This window comes from Tachyglossus aculeatus, chromosome 3 (genome assembly GCF_015852505.1).
Source record: "Tachyglossus aculeatus isolate mTacAcu1 chromosome 3, mTacAcu1.pri, whole genome shotgun sequence".
Classification (NCBI taxonomy): Eukaryota; Metazoa; Chordata; class Mammalia; order Monotremata; family Tachyglossidae; genus Tachyglossus; species Tachyglossus aculeatus.
Genome location: NC_052068.1, coordinates 33,381,375 through 33,403,480, shown reverse-complemented (window position 1 = coordinate 33,403,480; position 22,106 = coordinate 33,381,375). Strand labels below are relative to the sequence as shown.

General features: G+C 46.8%; 1 protein-coding gene and 1 non-coding gene across 4 annotated transcripts in view; one reads left to right on the top strand and one right to left on the bottom strand.

The window, feature by feature from the left end:
• The window catches only part of ZMIZ1 (zinc finger MIZ-type containing 1), a 538,822-nt gene that overhangs the window by 174,413 nt on the left and 342,303 nt on the right, over positions 1-22,106 (bottom strand). For all 3 annotated transcript variants that reach the window (XM_038743493.1, XM_038743494.1, XM_038743496.1), the window contains exon 7: positions 11,443-11,548. In XM_038743493.1, the coding sequence (XP_038599421.1) occupies positions 11,443-11,548 (106 nt within the window). The remainder of the gene's footprint in view (positions 1-11,442; positions 11,549-22,106) is intronic.
• Positions 2,021-2,158, top strand: LOC119926005. Its single transcript, XR_005449924.1, has one exon. It is a non-coding gene; the product is annotated as a small nucleolar RNA SNORA7 (small nucleolar RNA).

Sequence of the window (22,106 nt, the reverse complement as noted above, 5' to 3'; positions counted from 1 at the left end):
TTAGAACAGTGTTCTGTACAAAGTAAGCCCTCACTGACTACCATTTCTACTTCATATATTTGTCAGGGATACCTTAATGATTTATGAATAGTGAAGGCATCCATCATTTCTTGTTCTGCATGATCACACTGGAAACACAGACCAGAATGACAATGCCAACATTTACCCAGACTCTATTCCCCCAGGCTCACCATAGCAGCTCTGAAAATGTGATCAAACCAGGCCAAGCCAAGACAGGTTTCTCATCTCTCCTTGTTACTGCTGTGGATGGGGGAGCGTCAAATTCAGAGTTCAACTATAGGCAGGGAATGTGTCAGTTTATTGTTATATTGTACTCTCCCAAGCACTTAGTACAGCCCTCTGCACACAATAAGCACTCAATAAATATGACTGATTTTTTTTTAGCATCCAAAGCACACCGGACTTCCTGGGAAGGTTGGGTGGCTTTGTACTGTTCTATTAATTCTTAAATATTTTGGAAAGTGCTCCTCATGATGGAGAAATGAAGTTGGGCCAATTCAGGACAGCAGCACATTCTCCTTATTTCTACTTGGTGAAGGAGAGGAGGCGGAAAAGAGGCTGTCTTTTTTCTCTCCTCATTCTGATCTGAGTCTGAGAATAATTCTTGCTCAACTCTTCCTGATCAGAAACTTTTCCAAAACACTGGACCCATCAGGAGAACCACCTGGATGCTAATCCCACAGGATTAAAGGGAGATGAGATCGACTCAGACTCTGGCATCTTTAACAAGAAAAGGCTTGTCACCTGGGGATACTGGGGGGCCAAGGCAGAATAACCCACAGGGAATTTAGACACCTTGAACCATTGGGAGCTCTTGCTCCACATGCCCTGTTTTCCCACACTGCTCCTCAATCTATCAAGGAATGGTATTTATTGAGCACTTACTATGTGCAGAGCACTGTACTAAGCACTTGGGAGGTATAATACAAGATAGATGGCAGGCACTTTCTCTGCCCATAACAAGCTTACAATTTAGAGGGTGAGGTAACTGCTCCAAGATCTAGGAAAACTGCTTGGGATCATCCCTCTCCACTTTTGAATACTACATCCCAAGGGGGTCTTGTTCACCTCAAGGATTGGTCTAGACACTGCAGGAACTGAGCCCTTCACCTTCAGAAACTCACTAAGAAGGCTTAATAGAGAGAAAGGTGGAGAAGAACTGGGGGAAGAGAAGAGAAGAGGAGAGGGAGGGACAAGTGCAGGTTTTTTCAGTTCTGGCCTACCATAAAGATTTCCTGAAAATGTGGTATTTCTAAGTTTTATGCATCACTTGACTGAGTTTAAAAGCAGGTTGTTCTTTGGAATACACAGCCCAAGTCTGCAAGGGCCTAAACTTACTCCTTGGTAGTAAGGTTGGCACTTTTGGAAATGCATCAACACCCTTTCAAACCAGTAAAGGACCATTTAGTGCAATTCTGTGTACACCACTGCAATTCAAATCCTGATAGTGGTCTCAGAAATTTACTGCTCCACTCAGAGCACCTTCCATAGCCCCCCAGAGGGCCAGGGATCATGTGCAATTAATCAGTCAATCATATTTATTAAGCGGTTATTGTATGCAGAGCACTCGTACTAAGCACTTGGAAGAGTACAATATAACAAAGTTGGTAGACGTGTTCCCTGCCCACAACGAGCTCACAGTTTAGAGAGGGTGACAGACAGTAATATAAATTACCCACCTATGTATTCTTTCCCAGCTTGGAAGAGTACAATATAACAAAGTTGGTAGACGTGTTCCCTGCCCACAACGAGCTTACAGTTTAGAGAGGGTGACAGACAGTAATATAAATTACCCACCTATGTATTCTTTCCCAGCTTGGAAGAGTACAATATAACAAAGTTGGTAGACGTGTTCCCTGCCCACAACGAGCTTACAGTTTAGAGAGGGTGACAGACAGTAATATAAATTACCCACCTATGTATTCTTTCCCAGCACTTAGTACAGTGCCCTTTACACAGTACGCACTTAATAAATATTATTACTACTACCACCACCACACCCCTCTCAGGGTCGCACCTGGAGAGTTTCCAGTACTCTACCAGTCTCGACTATGGGAGGAAGAGTCAAGCAGAGGCCTACCCATTCCATTTCTAACTTGGGCAGTGGCTAGCGAGTGGAAGGCGATCTGCTACAAGTCAAAACTCCCCTGCACTGGGCAGCAGGGGCACGGGAGAGAGTCGAGGGCAGAGGCTCGAGTTTACTGCGTGGAAGGAAGCAACGGTAAACCACTTCTGTATTTTTACCAAGAAAACTCTACGGATACGCTACCGGAATGATTGCTGATGGAGGTGGGGGATTCTGGGAGAGATGTGTCCATGGCATCGCTATGGAAAGGAGATGACTCGACGGTATAAGACAAGACAAGACTACCACCACAACCGCAACCAGGGAGTAAATGTAGGCACTGGGTGACTTGGACTCAACATGAATGCTATCAACAAACGGCATTGAATCTACAGGACGCTACGAACAGTGAATTATCAACTGGAAGTACTCTGAGCCCAAATCTCACCTGACAGTTGGATTTAAATTCTGCTTGACGTTTACCTTCCCTGAAGGATACTTGCTGCCGGGACATTCTCCTAGACAGGCCCCTGCCCTGGGGCTGGTCAAAGTGAAACCAAGGTGTGGTTCTGCTGCTCTTCCAGCAGCATGTTGACGTTGGGAATCTGGAAAAGCAGCTAGCTTGTTTTGGGATTGTTTGGCATTTCAAGGGCATCAACGCTGCTCGATAATTCCCAACGGGAGCTGGTGACTGTTACAAATTCCCCACAATTTACATCCACCAATCTCACCGTGGGCCAGCAGCGAGTCATTTTTCACGCTGGGAGCTCAGTGGCTGCCGTGTTGCTTTGTTTTAATGAAATGGCTTCTCAAGTGCGCACACTAAATAACGTGATTTGTTTTTCCGACATCGGAAGGCTTCTATCTCTAGGGCAGGTGGAGAGGAAGCGATCAAAGGAAGGGAGGAGCGCTGTCTCCAATTCAGACCCTTCCCCAGCTCAGAGTTTAAGAACGGTCTGCTGCTGTGGGTTTGCTACATCTGCACCCGCGTATTGAAGCGGACCCGAAGTCTTGTGGTCTGGAGACAGTGGGGTACTAAATCAGCTTCAGATAGGAAGTAATTAACTGGAGGAAACGAATGTCTGTTTCTTGGGGGTGATCAATTAGTCAGAGGAAGGATGACGCTGGTTCCAACTGCTGCCCTAGCCCTCCTGGGTTCCCCGCACTGCCGTCACAAGCATCGGGGAGAAAGGCAAACAATAATAATAATAATAATGATGGCATTTATTAAGCGCTTATTATGTGCAAAGCAGAGTTCTAAGCGCTGGGGAGGTTACAAGGTGATCAGATTGTCCCACGGGGGGCTCACAGTCTTGATCCTCATTTTACAGATGAGGTAACTGAGGCCCAGAGAAGTGAAGTGACTTGCCCAAAGTGACACAGCTGACAATTGGCAGAGCTGGGATTTGAACCCACGACCTCTGACTCCAAAGCCCATGCTCTTTCCACTGAGCCACGCTGCTTCTCAAAGGAGGAGGCAAAGGAGGGATGGAGGCTAGTCTTGGAATCATTAGTGATTAAGGGAAAAGTAGGGTGGTCTCAGTCATAACCCCCTAAGTGACCCCTCACCCACATCTTGCCTCTGGCCTGGAATCCCTTCCCCCTTAATATCTGACAGACCATCACTCTCACTGCCTTCAAAGTCGTATTAAAAGCACATCTCCTCCAGGAGGCCTTCCCCAACTAAGCCCTCATTTCTTCTCCTACTTCATTCATTCATTCATTCAATCGTATTTATTGAGTGCTTACTGTGTGCAGAGCACACAGGGAGAGTACAAGTCGGCAACATATAGAGACGGTCCCTACCCAACAATGCGTTCATGGTCTAGGAGGGGGAGAAAGATAACAAAACAGAACATGTAGACAGGTGTCAAAATAGTCAGAACAAATAGAATTAAAGCTATATGCATATCATTAACAAAACTAATAGTAAATATATACTAGTAAAATAAATAGAGTAATAAATCTGTACAAATATATATATACAGGTGATGTGGGGAGGGGAAGGAGGTAGGGTGGTGGGGATGGGGAGGAGGAGAGGAAAAAGGGGGCTCAGTCTGGGAAGGCCTCCTGGAGAAGGTGAGCTTCCTTCTATGCCACCCTGGCACTTGGATTTGCACTCTTTATTCACCCCTCCTGCAGTTCCACAGCTCTTATGTGCATTTCCATATTTATTTTTATTCATGTCTGTCTGCCCCTCCAGACTTCAGCTCCTTGTGGGCAGGGAACGTATCTACCAACTCTGTAATAGTGTACTCTCCCAAGTGCTTACTGCAGTGCTCTGCATTCAGTAAGCACTCAATCAGTACTACAGATTGATTGATTAAAGCTACTCTTTTTGACCCAGCGATTACAACCGAGGCAGGCCTGAAATCTGCCCCTCCTTGACCCCCTCAATCAATCAATCGTATTTATTGAGCTTACTGTGTGCAGTAAGCTGTAAGCTTACTGTAAGCTGTGTGCAGTAAACTCGACCTCAAGCCTGAAAGGGCCAGGTGAAACCATGTCTGCAGTCTCCCAAACACATAGAACAGTGCTCTGAACATAGTAAGTGCTGAATAAATACCACTGATTGCTTGATTACAGTCCTGGGAACAGTGAGGTGGTGACCCAACTCCCAGACAGCTCAGCCGACTGCAGGAAAGAGGGGAGGCCACTGTGGTTTCACTGACACCAAACAGCCCAGTCCAACATTACCCAGATGTTGGCTTTCAGAGATTCAAAGGATCATGTTTTCCGAGAGAAATACTTCATGAGACAATTCCAAGAGGCGAATTCTACTTTGAAAACCAGCTGAGGCATTGGGACAAAGGCTTCTGTTTAGGTCCGGTAGAAAATAGGCACCATCAGCTCAGCGTCTCATAATTTGGAAAACTCTTAAATAACGTTTTAGAAGGCCAAAGTGGGTGGCGATCGTTCAGCCTGGAAAGGAAAGGCGGAAGATCGATTTAATAATGATCTTCAGTGTCTCTGAAGGGCTATTAGATAGAGAATTGTGACAGGCTGTTCTCCTGGTCCTCTGAGAAAGATCGAGAGGAAATCGGAGCAGTGGTCGGTGCCAGAAGGATTTAGGGCAGACATGAGGAAGGACTTCCTGACAAAGAAGGTGAAAATAGAATGGAGGCAATAGCTCCCTGAAGGAAGCTGTGAGACTTTTCTTCCCAGACATATTTAAGAACCAGGCAGCACCTATCTGCCCATGCTGAGTTAGATGCAATTGTGCCTGGGGTCGGTATCAGTGGAGATAACCTCTAGATGACCTCTGGAGATCTCTTCTGGCCAGTGGGATGTCTGCAGATGTCAGTTCACACAGGAAAAAGAGAGTCCCATTTGGTAGGGCTAGTGGGTGGGATCTGAATGTCGTAAAAAGGGTTTCAGAGGAGCACTGCTGCAGTGTTTGGTATAGGACTTGCAAACCTTAGCTGGATATGTCAGGCCCTGTTTGTTGGGGGGTTGAGGGGGCACATCTCTTTAGATCTCAGTTTCTCTCTCTCTCTCTCTCTCTCTCAGCAGCTGTACTGAGGTGCTCTCCCTTCCTCTGCACAGCCCTACCCCCAGGGCCCCTTACTCCTGCACCAGAGCCAGAGCTAGCAGTTTCTCCTGACAAAGACCTCTGCATGATCTCATCCTGTCGTCCTCTTGTCTGGCCCCAGCTTGGCCTCTTGACAAAAAAAAAAGGTGGGGGGGGAGAGGGAGAGAGAGAGGGAGAGAGAGAGAGAGAGAGAGAGAGAGAGAGAGAGAGAGAGAGAGAGAGAGAGATACAGAGAGAGAGAGAGAGAGATACAGAGAGGAGAGCTGGAGTGAGAGAAAGAGGAAGAGAGAGGAATATAGGGAGAAAGAGAGGGGGAGAGAGAAAAAGGGAGAGAGAGACGGGGTGACTTAAGATGCCTAATGGAGCAGTGGAAACTCCTGTCTCCTGGTGAAGGCAAGACTTTGAAAACCTTGGCAAATGGCTCTTGGAAGTATTTAACCAGCATCCTGCCATCTCCATTTGAATATCCTCTTCGAGAGGGGAGGAGAGGTGAACTCACATCAGCTGTGGGAATTCTTGGTGTCACCATTCTCCTCTTCACCCCTTCCCTTCCTGTCAACCCTGTCTAGAGGGAGGCCTGGTACAAACGGACAGGAAGGAGGGCAATGAATGCCTGCTCCCCTGGAGTCATGGGTGGGAGATTCTGACTGGGCCTGGGTTGTGGACCAATACATGGGCTGTTGTTGTCCCAGCCCCAAGTGAGTACCATCTTGGGTCTTCACTTGCAGAATTGGATCTACACAACCAACAAAGAAGCAGCATGGCTCAGTGGAAAGAGCCCAGGCTTGGGAGTCGGAGGTCATGGGTTCAAATCCCGACTCTGCCACTTGTCAGCTGAGTTTAGGCAAGTCACATAACTTTTCTGGGCCTCAGTTCCCTCATCTGTAAAATGGAGATGATGATTGTGAGCCCCATGTGGGACAACCTAATCACCTTGTATCGTCCCCAGCATTTAGAACACAATTTGCACATAGTAAGAGCTTAACAAATGCCATTATTATTATTATCATTATTATTATTATTATTATTATCATTATCACAGCTGAGCAGCTTCTACAATACAGGGAGGGAGGCACGAGGAAGGAGAAATCATTCATTCGATCACTTATTTTCCAGGAAAGGAGTGGGTAGCTCGAGGGGATCCGAGGGCAGAGTCAGAGACATGAGAATAATAACAATAATAATAATAACAATAAAATAATAATAATGGTATTTGTAAAGCACTTGTTATGTGCTAAGCAGTGTACTAAGCACTGGGGTATACAAGATAATCAGCTTAGATATAGTTCCTGCCCCAGATGGGATACACAGTCTAAGGGGAACGGAGAACATGAATTCATTTCTCATTTTACAGATGAAGAAATTGAGGCCCTGAGAACTGAAGTGACTTGCCCAAGGTCACCTAATAGATCATCATCATCATCATCATCTTCATCAATCGTATTTATTGAGCGCTTACTGTGTGCAGAGCACTGTACTAAAGGTTGGGAAGTACAAATTGGCAACATATAGAGACAGTCCCTACCCAACAGTGGGCTCACAGTCTAAAAGGGGGAGACAAAACCAAACATACTAACAAAATAAAATAAATAGAATAGATATGTACAAGTAAAATAAATAAATAAATAGATAAGCGGAGGAGTCAGTTTAGAACCCAGATCCTCTGACTCCTAAGCTGGTGCTCTTTCCATTAGGACATGCTTCATGGGTGAAAAACATGGCAAGTGACTCCTTTGCCACTAGCTTTACGCAAACCTGGCTCCAGAGTGACTTGGGGCTTCTGGGAAGCCTCTCTCCATGGCAGCAGTGCCTGAGGGAGGTGGCTGGAATAAACAGACTCCAGGGAGCAGGCCCAGCAGGAATCAAGATGAGCAGCACAGTCTAGTGGAAAGTGCCCGACCCTGGGAGACAGAGGACCTGCGTTCTAATCCCGGCTCTGCCACTTGTCTGCTGTGTGACCTAGGGAAAGTCACTTCCTTCTCTGGGCCTCTGTTCCTCAACTGTAAAATGTGGATTCAATACCTATTCTCCCTCCTACTTAAACTCTGAGTCCCACGTGGGACAAGAACTGGGTCCAACCTGCTTATCTTCTATCCATCCAAATGCTTAGAACAGTGCTTGACTCATACTGAGCGCTTACCAAATACGACAATTATTAGTACAAAGAATAAAGAGAGAGCGATCCAGAGAAAAGCATGCCCTAGTGGATCTAGCACAAGTCTCGGAGTGAGAGGACTTGGGTTCTAATCCCAGTTTGGCCACTTGTCCGCTGTGAGACCTTGAGCAAGTCACTTAACTTTTCTGTGCTCCGAGTTACCTCATCTGTTAAATGGGGATTAAGACTGTGAGCCCTGTGTGGGACAGGGACTATGTCCAACCTGATTATTCATTCATTCATTCAATTGCATTTATTGAGCGCTTACTGTGTGCAGAGCACTGTACTAAGTGCTTGGGAAGTACAAGTTGCCAACATATAGAGATGGTCCCTACCCAACAATGGGCTCACAGTCTAGAAGATCTTGTATCTCCCTCAGTTCATAGTACCTTGCCTGACATAAAGTGCTTAACAAATACAATTCCAAAAAAAAAAAAAAAAGAAGCAGGTGTAGGAACTACCAAATGAGTCTGTAACAGAGAGATCTCGAATCCAAGCTGGACTTACATTTAGCCCCTTGCTTTCCCCCCTTCTCCCTGCCCTGCTCCGATCCCTTTCTAAAACAATCAAATGGAACTGCCTTTGTTAGGGCAGTTCAGCCAAGTCAAACAAACCAAAACTTTGCATAGCCTCCTCTCTAATGCCAAAACGGAAGCTGGCCTCCCTGACACACCAAAGCAGGGGAACTCTCTGTGCTCGGGCCTGTCCTGAGGCCTGAGAAGCAGGAGAAGTCCCAGGGTCTGATGATGGAAGGGATAGGGAAAGGGGAGCGGGGGACCTGGAAGCCTGAGGCAATCAATCAATCAATCAATCAATCAATGCTATTTATTGAGTGCTTACTGTGTACCCAGCACTCGACTAAGGACTTGGGAGAGTACAGAGGTGGTGGACATGGCCTCTGTCCACCAGACGCTTACAGCCTAGAAGGGGAGGCAGACATTAAAATGAATTATGGATGTGCACATAAGTATTGTGGGGCTGAGGATCCAGGGGATATCAAAAGCATACAGTGTACGGGCGACTAGATGGGAAAAGAAGTAGGGGAAATAGGGTTTAATCAGGGAAGGCCGTTTGGAGGAGATGGGATTCTAATAAGGCTTTGAAGGTGGGGAGGGCAGTGGTCTGATGTATACAAAAAGGGAGGGAGGTCCGGGCCAGAGGGAGGATGGGGGAAAGATAGACGAAGATTGAAATAGGGTGAGTTGGTTGGTGTTTGAGGAGGGAAATTTGTGTACTGGGTTATGGTAGGGAACCAGTAAGAAAAAGGAAGAGGGGGAGAGCTGATTGAGAGCCGATGGTAAGGAGTTTCTGTTTGATGCACAGGTGGACTGGCAGCTACTGGAGTTTCTCGAGGAGCGAGTAGATGTGCACCAAACAATTTAAAAAAAAATGATCCGGGCAGCAGAGTGAAGTATGGCCTAGAGTGGGGAGAGACAGGAGGCTGGGAGGTCAGGGAGGAGGCTGATGCAGTAGTTAAGGAGCCTGGCCCACCCAGGCTCACAGAGTCTGGGAGCAGGGGATTTTCCGGAATCATCCCGATACGAGAGATGGGGCCGCCAAAGAGGAACTCTTCAACTCAAACAACAAAGGAACCGTGAGGATGAGAGACTGCAGATTTCCTCAGACAGACGGGGAGACGCTCCCGGGAGAGGGAAAGGATGGTGGTTTCATCGTTATGTAAGACAAGGACGTCTAAAGGAGAACACTCCTTCCCTGACTCTGGAGGAACACAGAAGACACAATTAGTGTGGAGGAGGCTTGGGAGTCTAGTGCGGAGGAGGCTTGGGAGTCTCCGAGCAATAATAATCATTATCTAGTTGGATTTGTAATCAAGACTGACGTGGAAAACAATGGAGGGAAAATGAAGGACGAGGAAACTCAAAAGCAAGTTGGGGAAGAAGGAAGGTGGAGGGGAGGGAAAGGAAAAAATCAAGTGGAACACCAACCAGGAACAGGGTTGTGAGGGAAAGAATGGCTCCAAAGTAAATACCCAAAGTCCTGCCAAAGAGTAAATATGCCATGCAGGGGATTATTATGAACGTCACACTGGGCAACTCCAGAAGTTGTCCAAGTCACTAATGGCTAACCATGATGATGGAGGCAGAGAACAGGGAGGGAGGGGTGCCCAAAGGGATGCTGTGAAAAATATGATGAGAGAAGCCAGGGAGGGATACAAAATAGTTAGCCTCACCATAGAATTAGCGTTATTGTTCCAACCAAACGGAAGGTGCATTAGGATACTGAAGAGGCGAAAGGCTAAGGACATTTGCGCCACAGAAACCTGGTGATTTCTCTGAGCAATATTCTTTTTCAATTATCATTGGAAGCCATATTAACAGCGAGCCCTACTAATATCACACCTTCTCCAAGAAGTCTTTCCTGTCTGACCTCTCATTACCCCACTCTATTCTTCCTCCCTTCTGTGCCACCTACGCCCTTGGGTTTGTACCCCTTTAGCCCTTTGATCCTCACCCCACCCTCAGCACTTATGTACATCTCTTTATGCTCTGCCACTTCCCCTTTCTCTACGCTCCTTGAGGGCAGAACTCATTCCTACCAACTCTATTGCATCATTCTCTTCCAAGCGCTTAATACAGCATTCTATCCACAGTAAGCGCTCAATAAACATACCGATTGATTTAAACATCCCATTGCACAGTTTTGACAAAGCTCAACCATCTTCAATCTTTAAAACATTAACTGTTCATTTTACAGACAAGGGGCAGGTGGTCCTAGGATATTGACCAGCATGGTGGGGAGGGGCTTACAAAAGATGTGACCCAACCCGCTCTGAGACTCCTGGGATAGACATATAAAAAATAAATGAAGATGAAAGAACATCCCTCCAGACCAGATGGCAGTGAAAAGAAAAGTGTGGGAATGCAAGGGAAAGCAGTTTCTTGTTGCTATTACCCCAGGCAGAGAAGTCTGAAAGGCCCAGGCTCTGGAAGGAGATGTGGATAGACCAAAAATTGATCAAACGGTTCGAGCGTGCCACTTCAGGAGCATCACCATCAATGGTATTCACTGAGTGCTTACTATGTGCACAGCATTGTACTAAGCGCTTGGGAGCATATGATACCACAGAGTTGGCAGACACATTCCCTCCTCACAACAAGTGTACTGTCCACAGGAACAAAAAGAAAGTGAGACAATGCAGGTCCAGGAGTCTGTAAGGGAATCATTTTCATAACTTCAAGAAAAAAACTACAGTCTTTCATAAAATAATGCAACTATGTAGTCTTTCCTTAAATTGTATAAGTTCCCAGAGCAGTAGAGATGAGGTAGATCAGGGCTTTTTTCCCCCAAGATCAAGTCCCAAACCATTTCATCTGAAGGCAACTGAAGCATTTCTCTGCAACTTTAGGATTTTCTAAGGTTAACACGTCCACACCACTGGACTCCCAGAATCGGACACCCAAGGCCCAGCCACAATCCGGCAGCGATGGGAAATGCCTCAAGAGACATTTCTTGAGAGAAGCTTCCTTCAGAAGCCCCTGAAAGAAGGAAGGCACACACGTCAGGCAGACCATCGGCCGGGGCCAGCTTCCAGCCTGCAATGCATCATCACCTAGGGAAACGTGGCATTGTAAAGTCCCGCACCCGAAGGGCACACTTAGGAATCCCTCTAAGAGATGTCAGTGATACGCAGGAGTTATTTTTCCCTACCAGCTGATTTGGGAGTGAACTTGTCTCTGTTGGCTGCACATACGGCCAGGAGTCTGTAGCCGAGATCCAGGTCAAATCCTTGTTGTGCTGCTACTCTACTAACAACCTGTAAGAGAGAGGCAGAGAGAAAAGAGAGGGTAAGGGTCATTACCAACTAATTACAGAGCCATATTCTCCAGTTGTCATATTCTTACAGTTCAGTGGGAAGCCGCTTCTTCAGGTGTGGCTTGCCCCTAGTTAACACCCATTTGAACATCGCATTGCTTTGGAATGCAGGAATCCTTCTGGTCTGTCCAAATGTCTACTGGAAATAGTCAAGGGTGCTCCTCAGAATGGTGAATTATGGAAAATTACTATTTCAGGATTTTTAGTCATCCTGTGCAAAAAGGCTTCAGCTTGAAGTAAAGCCATACCTGAAAATTTCTCTCTCCCAAACATAATAATAATAATAGTAATAATAATGACAACAATAAGAGTGATATTTGCTAAGCACTTATTACATGCAAGGCCCTGTGCTAAGCTCTGAGGTACAGTACAATCAGATCAGATACAACCACTGTCACACATAGGGCTCATGGCCTAAGAAGGAGAGAACAGGTATCTAATCCCCATTATAAAGATGAGGAAAAGGCGGCACAGGGAATAATAATAATAATGATGGTGTTTCTTAAGCGCTTACTACGTGTCAAGCACTGTTCTGAGCGCTGCAGTAGACACAAGGTAATCAGGTTGTCCCACGTGGGGCTCACAGTCATAATCCCCATTTTCCTGAGGTGACTGAGGCACAGAGAAGTTAAGTGTCTTGCCCAAATTCACACAGCTGATAAGTGGCGGAGCTGGGATTAGAACCCACAACCTCTGACTCCCAAGCCCGGGCTCTTTCCACTAAGCCACGCTGCTTCTCAAGTTAATTAACTTGTCCAAGGTTAAACAGCAAGGAAGTGGTAGAGCTGGGATTAGAACCCAGGTCTCCTGACTCTCAGCCAGGTGCTCCTTTCACTAGGCCAGGCTTGGCTTGGGGTGTATTTCCTGGCGTGGCTCTCATTTAGATCTGGGTTTTAGATACTACTGGGTTTGAGAATTCACTCTGGTGAGAGAGCAACTTTGAGCTACAGTATCCGGTTATAAATAATAATAATAATGGTATTTGTTAAGTGCTATGTGCAAAGCACTGTTCTAAGCACTGGGATAAATACAAGGTAATCAGGTTGTCCCACGTGGGGCTCACAGTCTTAATCCCCATTTTACAGATGAGGTAACTGAGGCCCAGGGAAGTGAAGCGACTTGCCTAAAGTCACACAGCTGACAAGCGGTGGAGAGGGGATTAGAACCCACGACATTTGCTATTGTGTATTGTCAAGCTTGACCTCCCCCCACACATCTTTTCTCTTCAGGCTAAATACTGGCCACTGTGGGCAGATGAGAATTTTATGTTTCTTCCCACAGCACTTTCAACTTTTAAAGGGGCTTAAGCATCCCTAAGTTACTGAGCAAACGTCGAAGGAAAGTTGGGGACCCGCTTTATGGAGGATTATTGCCTCTCACTCCTTCACTAGCCCAGACCAGGGGAATGACAGTCCCTTTTTGTAGAGGAAAGGAGCCGGGGGGCCTATGGACTCTTCCGGATTTTGAAATTGCAGTTGACCCCCAGGTTTCAGGGAGGATCTTCACTGGGGTTCTCCTCCCTGCAGGGCTGCGGTCTGGCTGACTGCGGGCTGCTGAGATTATTCAGGCGAGCGGGTTTGGGGTTATTCACATCTGGGTGCTCGCTCCAAATCACATATAAACAGAGAACCCACAAAAAGACTGACCACATCAGTTTCAAGACAACTCCCTTGGGGGTATTTAGCCAGAATTCAAGCCAGCCCGAGGGCTGTATTGCACAAACAACCGCACCGATGGTGCCTGGTGAAATCTGCATGAAATGTTGAATGCAGTAGTGGAACAAGGAGCTGGACACACAACAACACAAAGCCCCTACACTATTATTATTAGCTACAAAATCTCAGGTAATGGCATAGAAACTTCTGCACCGCTCATATTTGCTTTCATTCACTTAACTTCTCTGGGCCTCAGTTACCTCATCTGCAAAACGGGGCAGTGCCTGGCATATAATAAGCACTTAAATACTAAAAAAAAAAAAAAAAGGAAAAAGGAATTGGTCCTGCACCAGAATTTTTTAATCTTCCTCTCTGGACCGCAATCAGTTCATCAATCAGTGGTTTTTACTGAGTACTTACTACGTGTAGAGCACCGTACTAAGTGGTTGAAGGAGGACAACAGAGTTGGTGTACAGTGCTGCTGAGAGCTGCTTCTCATCTAAGAAGGGCTATTGTTTGAAGACTCTGGGAAACCCCTTCCTGTGGTTTGATCACTGACAATGGGCAAAGCAGTTGGGGTTTGGGGTTGATTGCCTGAGCAAGAGAAACAGATGCTAAAGCACCCATCTTGCTGGGAATCACACGCCCTGACTGGAAGGTGGAGATGGTGCCGTTTTAAGGTCTGACGGAAGAAAGCTTTATGGAAATGTTTTCAAACCATTCATTCATTCATATTTATTGAGCGCTTACTGTGTGCAGAGCACTGTACTAAGCCCTTGGGAAGTACAAGTTGGCAACATATAGAGACGGTCCCTACCCAACAGTGGGCAAACCAGCCACCCACATAACGAGGAATATATTAGGTTGGGAATGTAACAGGAAAGCTCTTCATGGGAGAGGTTATATATGTGTGTGTGGTGTGTGTGTGTGTTTGTGAATGGGCAAGTCTGTGTGCACGCACACCGACGTTCACACTTTAACCTTGCTAAATTGTTAAAAGCCCTGGAGAGAAACAACTGTCATATTTGTTAAGCTCTTACTATGTGCGAAGCACTGTACCAAGCGTTGGGGTGGGTAAAGCAAATCGGGTTGGACACAGTCCCTTTCCCATGTGGGGCTCCCAGTCTCAATCCCCATTATACAGATAGGGTAACTGAGGCACAGAAGTTAGTTGCCCAGGGCCACACAGCAGACAAGTGGTGGAGCCGGGATTAGAACCCACGACCTTCTGACTCCAGGCCTGTGCCGCTAAGCCACTAAGCCACGAGAAGCAGCGTGGCTCAGTGGAAAGAGCACGGGCTTTGGAGTCAGAGGTCATGGGTTCGAATCCCAGCTCTGCCACATGTCTGCTGTGTGACCTTGGGCAAGTCACTTAACTTCTCTGAGCCTCAGTTACCTCATCTGTAAAACGGGGACTGACTGTGAGCCCCATGTGGGACAACCTGATCACTTTGTATCCCCCCCAGTACTTAGAATAGTGCTTTGCACATAGTAAGTGCTTAACAAATGCCATCATTATTATTATTATTATGCCATCGATGACTGAAGAGAGGGGGTCACCATTTCATTTACAGACAGCCCAAGAGGCTCCTCCCTCCCTTAGCCCATTCCCAGAGATGCCTATTTTGAAGCTGGATCACAGTGATGGCCGATCTGTCAGGCACCAAGGAAGACACTGTTGAGACGACTGCAAGCGGAAAGTGTGCAAATACTTGGACAGCTGGTTTCATTTCCAACTAAAACTGCTGAACACCACTAACCTGGCAGCAAATAGCCTTGTGGTAGCCATCTTGTATACTGTGGAAAATGGGTCACAAAATGTTTCATGCAATAAGGAGAAGCCCACCAAGAATTACAAACCTTAAAATATCATTTCCTGACCTAAGTCTAGATCTGCTCCTGCCCCCTATTAGCTGGGGGCTTGACCTTCTCTGATGTCATGAACTGCTAAGTCCTCTCTTCTGGAGCAGAATGAGGGTTTTTTTGCAGCAAAAGCCACAGAAAATAACTGCTCCCAGATGGGACAGAATTCCTATATTCATTCATTCATTCAATCGTATTTATTGAGCGCTTACTGTGTGCAGAGCACTGTACTAAGCGCTTGGGAAGTCCAAGTTGGCAACATATAGAGACGGCTCTACCCAACAGTGGGCTCACAGTCTATACACATCTAGAACAAGTAAGGAGGTAAATTACTGCATCAGCCTTCTCTCTGATCTCCCATCCTCATGTCTCTCCCCATTTCAATCCATACTTCATGCTGCTGCCCGGATTGTCTTTGTCCAGAAACACTCTGGGCATGTTACTCCCCTCCTCAAAAATCTCCAGTGGCTACCAATCAATCTGCTCATCAAGCAGAAACTCCTCACCCTGGGCTTCAAGGCTGTCCATCACCTCGCCCCCTCCTACCTCACCTCCCTTCTCTCCTTCTGCAGCCCAGCCCGCACCCTCTGCCGCTAATCTTCTCACTGTACCTCGCTCTCGCCTGTCCCGCCATCGACCCCCGGCCCACGTCCTCCCCCTGGCCTGGAATGCCCTCCCTCTGCATATCTGCCAAGCTAGCTCTCTTCCTCCCTTCAAGGCCCTACGGAGAGCTCACCTCCTCCAGGAGGCCTTCCCAGACTGAGCCCCCTCCTTCCTCTCCCCCTCGTCCCCCACTCCATCCCCCCGTCTTACCTCCTTCCCTTCCCCACAGCACCTGTATATATGAATGTACATATTTATTACTCTATTTATTTATTTTACTTATACATATCTATTCTATTTATTTTATTTTGTTAATATGTTTGGTTTTGTTCTCTGCCTCCCCCTTCTAGACTGTGAGCCCACTGTTGGGTAGGGACTGTCTCTATATGTTGCCAACTTGTACTTCCCAAGCGCTTAGTACAGTGCTCTGCACACAGTAAGCGCTCAATAAATACAATCGATTGATTGATTGAATACAATGTGATCAAGTTGTCCCACGTGGGGCTCACAGTCTTAATCCCCATTGTTACAGATGAGGTAACTGAGGCTCAGAGAAGTTAAGTGACTTGCCCAAGGTCACACAGCAGACATGTGGTGGAGCCGGGATTTAAACCCATGACCTCTGACTCCAAAGCCCGTGCTCTTTCCACTGAGCAACAGGACATCAAAGATGCCACCATCATCTTCTTCAAGTAGAAACTGCAAAAACTACTAGACTTGTCAACAAGAGCTTAGTTAAAAGCCCTACTCATCTGTGCATTATAGTTTTGAACCGCATGGCCAGGAGGCACGATCTTTGCAGACAGTGACCAGCTAAGTAAAGATCCAGAAAAATTTCAGGGAGCTAAACATATAATCTGTATGCTTTGGTCACAGGAAAACATCTGATAGCACCAGCAGGCTTGGGCTCTAACAGCTAAGTGGCCTTTTTGGCTGCTCTAATGTGTTGAGAAGCAGCGTGGCTCAGTGGAGAAGAGCCCGGGCTTTGGAATCAGAGGTCATGGGTTCAAATCCCAGCTCTGCCAAATATCAGCTGTGTGACTTTGGGCAAGTCACTTAACCTCTCTGAGCCTCAGTTCCCTCATTTGTAAAATAGGGATGAAGACTGTGAGCCCCCTGTGGGACAACCTGATCACCTTATAACCTCCCCAGCTCTTAGAATGCTTAATCAATCAATCAATCAATCATATTTATTGAGCGCTTACTATGTGCAGAGCACTGTACTAAGCGCTTGGGAAGTACAAATTGGCAACATATAGAGACAGTCCCTACCCAACAGTGGGCTCACAGTTTAAAAGGGGGAGACAGAGAACAAAACCAAACATACTAACAAAATAAAATAAATAGAATAGATATGTACAAAAAAAAAAATAAATAAATAGAGTAAAAAATATGTACAAATAAATGCCATTGTTATTATTATTTTCCAAACTCTTAAGGCTAATCCACAACCGAATGGCTGAAAGCTGAAGGCAGCCTGCCTGATCCTTTCCCCACTCTCCATGGAGGAGGGAAGAACAAGCGGTCTGGTCTTGTCCACCCTAATTGATGGTGCCAGGCTCCAGGAAGCTAGTGTTTCAGAGAGTTTTCAGGAAACTGCCCATTCAACAAGCCACAATTTTTTTTTTACGGTATTTGTTAAGTGTTTGTTATGTGCCAGGCACTGTAGTAAGTACTGGAGTAGATACAAGCTAAACAGGTTGGACACAGTCCATGTCCCACATGGGGCGGACTGTTTGAATCCCCATTTTACAGATGAGGTAACTGAGCCACAGAGAAGGTTAGTGACTTGCCCGGTCACACAGCAGATGTGTGGCAGAGCCGGGATTAGAACCCAGGTCCTTCTGACTCCAAAGCCTGCTCTAGCCATTAGGCTACTCTGCTGTATTGAGAGTGAGGTCGGGATCAGTGACGGATCCATAAGGAGAGATGAAACCAAGTGCTTCGCGCAGTGCCTGGCACATGGTAAGTGTTTAACACATAGCACAATTAAAAAAAAAAAAAGAGATGAGGACAAGAGCAGTAGGCCATTATGACTGTGACTGAGAGCCCGTTGTTGGGCAGGGACCGTCTCTATATGTTGCCAATTTGTACTTCCCAAGCGCTTAGTACAGTGCTCTGCACACAGTAAGTGCTCAATAAATACGATTGATTGAATGAATTCTGACTGCAGCAGCAGCAGTTTCAAGGTCCTCACACACAGCACAATAATATTCATTCATTCAATCATATTTATTGAGTTCTTACTGTGTGCAGAGCACTGTACTAAGCACTTGGGAAGTACAATAATATAATATAATAATAATAAAATGATGGCATTTGTTAAGTGCTTACTATGTGCCAAGCACTGTTCTAAGTACTGGGGGGGATACAAGGTCATCAGATTGTCCCACGTGGGGCTCACAGTTTTCATCCCCATTTTACAGATGAGATAACTGAGGCCCAGAGAAGTGAAGTGACTTGCCCAAGGTCACACAGCAGACAGAAGAAGCCTGGCTCAGTGGAAAGAGCGCGGGCTTTGGAGTCAGGGGTCATGGGTTCGAATCCCAGCTCTGCCAATGTGTCAGCTGTGTGACTTTGGGCAAGTCACTTAACTTCTCTGTGCCTCAGTTCCCTCATCTGTAAAATGGTGATTAAGACTGTGAGGTCCCCGTGGGACACCCTGATCTTTTTGTAACCTCCCCAGCACTTAGAACAGTGCTTTGCACATAGTAAGTGCTTAATAAATGCCATTATCATTATTATTATACGGAGGAGCCAGAATTAGAACCCACAACCTCTGACTCACAAGCCCGGGCTCTTTCCACTAAGCCATGCTGCTTCGCAATCCAACAGTACCTAAAGTCACAGCCACTACGATGCTCTAAAAATTGGGCAGGCTTCATGCCACTAGCGCCGAATCCTTCCCGGGATGAAGCAGGGGCTGAGGGGAGTCCCAGGAGCATGAAGAAGCAGTGTGGCCAAGCGGAAATCAATCAATCAATCAATCAATCGTATTTATTGAGCGCTTACTATGTGCAGAGCACTGTACTAAGCGCTTGGGAAGTACAAATTGGCATCACATAGAGACAGTCCCTACCCAACAGTGGGCTCACAGTCTAAAAGGGGGAGACAGAGAACAGAACCAAACATACCAACAAAATAAAATAAGTAGGATAGAAATGTACAAGTAAAATAAATAAATAGAGTAATAAATATGTACAACCATATATACATATATACAGGTGCTGTGGGGAAGGGAAGGAGGTAAGACGGGGGGATGGAGAGGGGGACGAGGGGGAGAGGAAAGAAGGGGCTCAGTCTGGGAAGGCCTCCTGGAGGAGGTGAGCTCTCAGCAGGGCCTTGAAGGGAGGAAGAGAGCTAGCTTGGCGGATGGGCAGAGGGAGGGCATTCCAGGCCCGGGGGATGACGTGGGCCGGGGGTCGATGGCGGGACAGGCGAGAGCGAGGTACAGTGAGGAGATTAGTGGTGGAGGAGCGGAGGGCGCGGGCTGGGCAGTAGAAGGAGAGAAGGGAGGTGAGGTAGGAGGGGGCGAGGTGATGGACAGCCTTGAAGCCCAGGGTGAGGAGTTTCTGCCTGATGCGCAGATTGATCGGTAGCCATTGGAGGTTTTTGAGGAGGGGAGTAATATGTCCAGAGCGTTTCTGGACAAAGATAATCCGGGCAGCAGCATGAAGTATGGATTGCAGTGGAGAGAGACACGAGGATGGGAGATCCGAGAGAAGGCTAGTGCAGTAGTCCAGACGGGATAGGATGAGAGCTTGAATGAGCAGGGTAGCAGTTTGGATGGAGAGGAAAGGGCGGATCTTGGCAATGTTGCGGAGCTGAGACCGGCAGGTTTTGGTGACGGCTTGCATGTGAGGGGTGAATGAGAGAGCAGAGTCGAGGATGACACCAAGGTTGCGGGCTTGTGAGACGGGAAGGATGGTAGTGCCGTCAACAGAGATGGGAAAGTCAGGGAGAGGACAAGGTTTGGGAGGGAAGACAAGGAGCTCAGTCTTCGACATGTTGAGCTTTAGGTGGCGGGCGGACATCCAGATGGAGATGTCCTGAAGGCAGGAGGAGATGCGAGCCTGGAGGGAGGGGGAGAGAGCAGGGGCAGAGATGTAGATCTGGGTGTCATCAGCGTAGAGATGATAGTTGAAGCCGTGGGAGCGAATGAGGTCACCAAGGGAGTGAGTGTAGATTGAGAACAGAAGGGGACCAAGCACTGAACCTTGGGGAACTCCCACTGTAAGAGGATGGGAGGGGGAGGAGGAGCCTGCAAAAGAGACTGAGAAAGAACGACCGGAGAGATAAGAGGAGAACCAGGAGAGGACGGAGTCTGTGAAGCCAAGGTCAGATAACGTGTGGAGGAGAAGGGGGTGGTCCACAGTGTCAAAGGCAGCTGAGAGGTCGAGGAGGATTAGGACAGAGTATGAGCCGTTGGATTTGGCAAGCAGGAGGTCATTGGTGACCTTTGAGAGCGCAGTTTCCGTGGAATGAAGGGGACGGAAGCCAGACTGGAGGGGGTCGAGGAGAGAGTTGTTGTTGAGGAATTCTAGGCAGCGCGTGTAGACAACTCGTTCAAGGAAAGAGATCAGGAGTGGATGAAGTCAGCACCTAGTTTTAATATCTCATCAAACTTCAGCCATATCAATATGAAATAAATTGTCGTTTGCATATCCACCCACAAGAATACGAGAAGCCGCTTGGCTCAGTGGAAAGAGCCCGGGCTTTGGAGTCGGAGGTCATGGGTTCAAATCCCGACTCCGCCAATTGTCAGCTGTGCGACTTTGGGTAAGTCACTCCACTTCTCTGTGCCTCAGTTCCCTCATCTGGAAAATGGGGATTAACACTGTGAGCCCCACGTGGGATAACCTGATCACCTTGTATCCCCCTAGAGCTTAGAACGGTGCTTTGCACATAGTAAGCGCTTAACAAATACCATCATTATCAATGTTATTATTAATACATAGGAGAGTAATAGTTCAAGCTCATGCTCTCTCTCTCTCTCTCTCTCTCTCTCTCTCTCTCACACACACACACACACACACATGTGACCAGTGTCTGCTTGATTCTCAGCACAGTTGGCGCAAAGTGACTTTGATATCCTAGAAATATTTTCTATAGAAACAGAATGCAATTCAACCAAACCAAGTGCAGGGTTATAAATTTATGGCCAAGACAAAACTACCCTAAGACAGGGTGGAGAAAGAAGGGCTCGGCTCAAGCAGAGATGAAAAAGGTTGGGGAAATGTAGAAGGCCAGAAGCTGCTTATAATAATAATGATAATAATGGCATTTGTTAAGCGCTATGTGCAAAGCACTGTTCTAAGCACTGGGGAATACAAGGTGATCAGGTTGCCCCATGGGGGGCTCACAGTCTTAATCCCCATTTTACAGATGAGGGAACTGAGGTCCAGAGAAGTTAAGTGACTTGCCCAAAGTCAAACAGCTGACAATTGGTGGAGCAGAATTTGAACCCCTGACCTCTGACTCCAAAGCCTGTGCTCTTTCCACTAAGCCACGCTGCTTCTCTCAGCAATATCAAGCAATCAATGGTATTTATTAATCAATCAATCAATGGCATTTATTAAGCACTTTATGTGTAGAGCCCTGCACTAAGCACTTGGGACAGTGCTCTGCACACAGTAAGCGCTCAATAAATACAATTGAAAGAATGACAATACAACAAAGTTGGCGGTCACGTTCCCTGTCCAATATGCTATCATATTCATCTTCAAAAAATTCATGGGTGAGGATTAGACAAGATTCCTGCCCTAAGGGTCTTGCAAAAGCCTGGAATTAATCCTTTTATTATCTTCTGCATCATTCACCACATTAAAAAAAGATGTGGAAACAATGGAAAGGATGCAGAAAAGGTGAACACATGATAAGGTACTGGGACATATGGCAGAGAAGAATGATATGCAAAAGTAATAATAATAATGGTACTTGTTAAGCATTTGCTATGTGTCAAGTACTGTGAGCCCACTGTTGGGTAGGGACCGTCTCTATATGTTGCCAACTTGTACTTCCCAAGCGCTTAGTACAGTGCTCTGCACACAGTAAGCACTCAATAAATATGATTGATTGATTGATTGATTGTTCTAAGTCCTGGGGTAGATACAAATGAATCAGGTTGGACACAGTCTCTGTCCCACGTGGGACTCACACACTCTTAATCCCCATTTTCCAGATGAGGTAACTGAGGCCCAGAGAAGTGAAACAACTTGCCCGAGGTCACACAGCAGACTCATGGAGGAGCCAGGATTAGAACCAGATCCTTTTGACTCCCAGTCCCGAGCTCTAACCACTAAGCCACACTGCTTCTCAAGCAGTAGCGTGGCTCAGTGGAAAGAGCCCGGGCTTTGGCGTCGGAGGTCATGGGTTCAA